This window comes from Acanthopagrus latus, chromosome 23 (assembly GCF_904848185.1).
Source record: "Acanthopagrus latus isolate v.2019 chromosome 23, fAcaLat1.1, whole genome shotgun sequence".
NCBI classification, from domain to species: Eukaryota; Metazoa; Chordata; class Actinopteri; order Spariformes; family Sparidae; genus Acanthopagrus; species Acanthopagrus latus.
Window position 1 is genome coordinate 11,666,849 of NC_051061.1, and position 6,010 is coordinate 11,672,858.

General features: G+C 48.6%; 1 protein-coding gene across 1 annotated transcript; it reads left to right on the plus strand.

Moving 5' to 3' along the window:
• The first annotated feature begins 1,161 nt into the window (after positions 1–1,161).
• Positions 1,162–4,026, plus strand: LOC119014639. Its single transcript, XM_037089996.1, has 2 exons — positions 1,162–1,515; positions 1,879–4,026. The coding sequence occupies exons 1-2, from the start codon at positions 1,324–1,326 to the stop codon at positions 3,589–3,591; spliced, it is 1,905 nt and encodes a 634-aa protein (XP_036945891.1). The 5' UTR covers positions 1,162–1,323; the 3' UTR covers positions 3,592–4,026.
• The last annotated feature ends 1,984 nt before the right edge of the window (positions 4,027–6,010 follow it).

A 6,010-nucleotide genomic window follows, 5' to 3' on the forward strand; every position in this document is an offset into this window, starting at 1 on the left:
AGGTGCCTCTGGCTAAATACAAACACACCCCCTCGATGGTGCTGCCAAAAATCCGGTCGATAAACTGGTTAATTCCACCGTAAAGCCCGTCTCAGAGTGCAAAGTGGCTGTTTTGTGTCTGTAAAATGACTGACAACTGCAGAAGCAACAGGTGACTGCTGCAAAGAAGCTGAGACACCTGAGATGAGAGAAAGTCGGCAATCAGACGGCCACGGGTCAACTCAGTCTTAAACTTTCACGTTTCATTCAAAGCTACAAGATGTAAAATGCCCTCGGGATAAAGCAAAGCTGGGATACATGCCCCGATGCTTAGGTAACAAAATGTCTTATTGTGTGTACTAAAGGAGTCTCAGCTGTAACAAAGAGGAGGAGCGGTATGAAGTTGGGCACTGGTGGACTCGGGGCTGCCCTCTTGGGTGCCTATAGATTAGCTATGATAAGGTGCCCTCTGGGGTGCCCTTCCACAGGATAAAACGTGATGAGGTGACCTCTCCTCACCATAGATCGATCACAGTTTTATACTGGGGCCACCCCTTGCACTCAAGGTGCCCTTCTATTTTCGCCCCGGCCCCTCAAACATCTTGAGTCCACCACTGAAGTTGGGAAAGTTTCCTTCAGCCTGGGCTTCTTCATGTTGATTCTGTCACATTGTCTTCCTCAGTCACCTGCTTTTGCTTTGTCCGTTGAAGAGCTTTTGTAAACTCCATACTACTTAATATAATTATTATTATTATCTGGATTACCTAAATCAGTGGAAATCTGACATCCCTGTTTTCGTTTCTGTCATTGTTCTACTTTTATCTGTATAGTTATTTACAGCAATTGCAGCCAAGATGACTTTTTTCTTCTTATAAGTAGTAACGGACTAAATGTTTTCTTTATAATTCATCTATTAAAAAGCAGTGCTCTCTTTTTTTATGTCCGCGGACCTGAAGGTGGCGCCAACTCGCTGCATCAGTGTAGGAAAAGGAAATGCTGGCTGGTAAAAGTACTTCCATCAGCGTGGATGAGAGTCCCAAGGAGCGGACAGCTGCGTCAAGGTGCGGGCGCCCCGTGTGTGCGGAGCGCGTGCGCATCGCGCCGGCCGCGCGCGTTTACCGTGCGGTCGAGGGCAGCCGACGCGCATGCGCGAGAGCAGCACGGCGACGCCGGTGTCCGATCCTTGTTCGTTTTCTGCGCAACACCCGAACAAAGGCCTGCCCCTTTTTCATGAGGATTTCTCTACCGCCATCGTTACTTTACGTGTAATCACGATTACTAAATCGGATTACGGTACTTTTATTATAATTCAAGACGTCGGTACCAGTGAAGGTAGAGTCCGAGATGGATGTGGATCACAGTGAGCCCGGCGGCGAGACTAAATCGGCCATGCACACTTGGCGTTATCGCCACCATTTCACGTACAAGGCAGATCAAGGGAAAAATATCATCGTCCAGTGTAATCTATGTCTGCCGAGGGTTAATCTGCTCTCCACGTCGAAAACCTCCACATCAAACCTTAAGAAGCATTTAGACGTAAGTTTCACAAAGTAATCTCCCCCTGTAATGATCTCCAGCAGCCGCCGGGTTAATGTTTGAAAGAGTCAATGAATGAATAGCTGCCCTCGTGATTAATAACGTTACATTATAGCTGCATGCTTATTAACTCAGGGCGCTGCAGGCTCCTCGTCAAACAAGCCATTTCACTCTGCATGTGTCTTTCTAAAGTGCTCTTATGAGTTTTTGTGTTTTTTTTTTTGCTTTATTACATGCTGCAAGTTTCAGAGTTTTTTTTTTTTTTTTTAACTGTTACAAACTCAGCACACACTAGTGGCAACACCTCCAACAAGTAACCAGAAACTGTATCTGTGTGGTTTTTTTTTTTCTTGTCTCTTCCAGAGAACACATTTGGGCTGCGAAGCCAGGCCCGATGCCAAGAGGGGAAGGAAGAAAGAGGAGCACAACGGCGAAGAGAGCCGGCACTGCCAGCTCAAAAAACTTAAAGCGGAGATCATCTCCAAGTGCATGACCCAGGCAAAGACTGACGATCTGATTTTCAACTTCATCGTGGAGGATTGTCAGTCGTTTTATCTGCTAGAGCAACCGGGCTTCAGGAAGCTGATCGCAGGCTTGACAGAAGGGTTAAAGTCCATGGACAGGGTGACCTTATTTACAAAGGTGGACCAGGGTTTCTCCCGGATGCGGGAAGAGCTGATGGCGAAACTGAGCACCGTCCAGTACGTGTGCACCACGGCCGACGTCTGGACGGCCAACAACAGAAGCTTCTTCGGGATGACCTGTCACTGGATCGACCAGGACTCTTTGGAGAGGAAATCTGCCGCCCTGGGCTTTGCACGGCTGCAGGGCCGGATTACGTACGACACAATCGCCGGGCGGATACACGACATCCACGTGGCGTACAACATCGAAAGCAAAGTGCAGACCACGGTCACAGACAACGGCAGCCCCTTCGTGAGCGTCTTCAAAGAGTTCGCGGTGGACAGCTCGGAGAGCGACGACGACATTGGCTTCTACGAGAACGTGAGCGCCGTCCTGGAGGGCGAGCCGGAGCAGGACATGCTCCTGTTTCTGCCCACGGTGCAGCGCTGTGCGTCGCACACCCTCGAGCTGGTTGTCTCGGAGGACTTCTGGCAGGCGGTGTCGCAGGGGCCCATGTGCCAGCTGCATTACAGCGCCATGGCCAAGGTGTACGCCATATGGAGCAAATGCCACCACCTTCAGGTCGGCATGGATGCGGCGGAGGAGATAGGAAAGATGGCGCTCGTCGTGCCCGCAGTCATACGCTGGAACGTGGAGTACTGTGCCGTGCAGAAGATCGTCTCTCTCACCGAGCGGGAGCTGACGGAGCTGTGCGCCCGCCTCGAGGTCCCGCGAATGCAGCCCGAGGAGATGGCCTTCCTGAAGGAGTACGTGACGGTGTTCCACCCGCTCGCGTTTGCACTTGAACTCTTCCAAGCGGAGCAGAAATGCTACCTTGGGCTGGTCATCCCGACTGTCCTCAGCCTGAAGAACAAGCTAAGTGAGCAGAAAGACGCGGCGACTTACTTCAGCGACGTCATCAACGCCATGGTGGTGGCTATCGACGTGCGGTTCCAGGAGCTGTTTGCCAGCACGGAGGCGAAGATCGCAACGGCGACGACTCCTCAGTTTCGCTTGTGGTGGATGGGCGCCTCCGAGAGGGAGGAGATGTGCACCCTGCTGGCTACAGAGGCGTCCCAGGTGGATCCCTGCAACGTGACGGAGACCAACCCCAGCCGCAGTCTGTCGACCATCGAGTCGGAGGACGACTTCTTCAGCTACGGGCCCGTCAAGCCCGCCATCCAGATCCAGCAGCGGGGAGTGATGGACGAGATCCGCAAGTACGTTGAAGGAACGGGGAAAAGCCTCGAGTGCCTGCAGGACTTCCCCAGAGTGAAGCAGCTCTTCCTCAAATACAACACCACGCTGCCGTCTACGGCTCCGGTCCAGCGCCTCTTTAGCCAGAAAGGCAACCTGGTCACCTCGCAGAGAAACTTTCTGACCGACGACTACTTCGAACGCATTCAGCTGCTGCGATACAACAGCAACGTGTGCACCTCGGTCACTGAGTGAACACGTCCCCCCGCGACTCTCTCTGTCTTTCAGCCTTTTAATCGATGCAGAATCAAACCATGTTGTGCTAAAAATCATTACAGAAGGACCCCTGAGTAAGATCTCGTTTCAGACAATTTAGCCCGGATGTGATTTCTGTTTTGTAATACGCCTCTCCGAACCATGTTTTTGATAGCATACCTTCCAACTCCTGAACGGCATCATGGAAATATCAAATTGACAATCAAAGGACAATGGCATTCAAGGACTGAACATACTGACGAAAGCATCTTTCTATCTGTGCTATTGTTGTGATTTGAAGTAGCCACGGGGTGCAACTGAAGCGATTCGGTCTTTCAGTGAAGCTAGTGTGTCTTTTTCTACAGCTCTTCGACAAGAATGCATCTCCTGTCTGTATGTTTTATATCATATATAAAGAGATACGGAAAGAGCCTACTTGTGTCTGTGTCTGACCTTTTTATGCAAAAAGGGCGGAAACCGAAAGCGATAGCGAGATCAGTGCCGGTGCGGGAACGGTTGCTTTATTTGCATGCAGCCCGGACTGCATCAACCGACACTGATAACCGTTTCAAAGAGGCCTGTGTGTGTGTGAGGAAGACACGCAGCACCGCAAACACCACATTTCCAGGGATGCAGAGTCCCGAGTGTTTTCCTCGCCACGCGTGCAGATGTCAGTTAAGAGCTTTCGTCTTGTCAGGCAGCTGCCTGGAGACCAACAGGATGCTGTCAGAGCATACAAACGCACGCATTCATACACAGGCCTCTGTCCGGACCCGAGCTGTCGAAAACATGACACTTCTGAAGATGCAAAACCAACCCCCCAGAGAGCATGAGGCGCCCTGGGATTGGCCCTTTCTTCTCTTCCAACAGTATTGCATGTATGACTCTGTATATATTCTTGTTTGGTTTTTTTTATCATGCATTTTCCCACAGCAGCTGGAAAAGACAGACAGCGATAAGAAGAAGAAAAAACAACCAGTAGGACTGCTGTGAAACTGGCCCTCACTGCTCCAGAATCTATTCTGCTTGACAGACAGGCTGTTGGGATTCTATTCAGCAAAAACATCAGCTGATAAGGACAGAAACGCAGCTTGAACAAGCGATTGCAGAGAGAGAGAGAGAGAGAGAGAGAGAACACAGGATTGCTACAGGAAATAGAATTGTCACCTCACAATAGAAGACAGCACAGCCGCCCGACCAGTCCCAAACTGAGCAGCAGTTTCCAGGGGAAAGCTCTCCAACACCGAGCAGCAAGTTTTAACAGTGAATTTAGGGAAGTGCAGTTTAGGGAAAGCTCCAATCACTACATTACATGCTCTTAAAAATAGGTCGCTAAGTGCTGGAGGACCAAAACACATTCGAAGCCGGCCAGAACAAACACAGATGGAGAATAGGTCCCGACCCAGAATAGAGCCCATTAATTTTTCCACAAAAACTGACAATCCACGAATATTTTGTGATGTTTCTTTTTTAAAATTTCAATATGGAGGGGTTTTTTTGTTTGTTTGTTTTTTTTTTTTTACATTTTTATTAATTTTTCAGGGGGCAAGGTGTTTTAGCTCCTTGAATGTTCAAATCTCACCTCAGCTTTCTCTCTTCTCATAGTTACAAGTACAGACATTGCACTCATTGAAATGATTTCTCCAAAATTAACTTATTCAACCAATGTACTTCTGTGTACATCTTCTGCTGCCTGCGTGGTTGAAGGTCTGTACGAGGGAATACACATGAGCAATAAGATGTGATGACATTCCTCTTCCATCTTCCACCTCAGAGAGGAGATGCAGACTAGCCCTTAACAAGATGAGCGTTGTCAATATATGAATTAAAATCTGAAGCCAGAGGGGTCTGAGCGAGGACTCTTTGAAAATCAGGTGAAGTAGATTTTCCCAGAGATGAGAGTTCTTAAGTTATTTCAAAGACATTTTTTGTTGTTGATTCCTGGAGCCCCGAGGACAGAGCAAACAAAGTGAACTTTGTTTTAGCACCAGATAGCAGAGCAGCTTCTTTCTCACGCTGCAACATTCTTCCATTCATCCTCAGAACTCAGCTGTAAAACATGTTTTTATTCCGCGACTTATTCTGCGACAGGCATCAGGACTAACTGAAGAAATAGCCGATATTTTTGCTGATGGTCTGAATTTGCTTGTGTACTTTTATAGAGTGAACAGTATTAAATTCAACTGGTTCACAAATAGTTAAAAGGATCTAAGTAGTATTTTAAACCTTGTCATGGAAGAATCACCTGACTAGTGTTTGGGACCCAGCAAGTGAACAAAGTGGTTCCATGAAGGACAAGCCTGCCACCTGTTGGACACATGTCTGTAGGTGCACGTCATTAAAATGCCACCTGTTCAGCTGCGGGAGGATATTTGTTTTTCCAAAGTAAACAGTGGAATGAAACAAACCCAAGGCCCAG

Coding starts and splice junctions, on each gene's coding strand:
- LOC119014639 (XM_037089996.1), top strand. CDS start 1,324: ATGGATGTGGATCACAGTGAGCCCGGCGGCGAGACTAAATCGGCCATG. Junction 1,516..1,878: donor ACCTTAAGAAGCATTTAGAC/GTAAGTTTCACA, acceptor TGTCTCTTCCAG/AGAACACATTTGGGCTGCGA.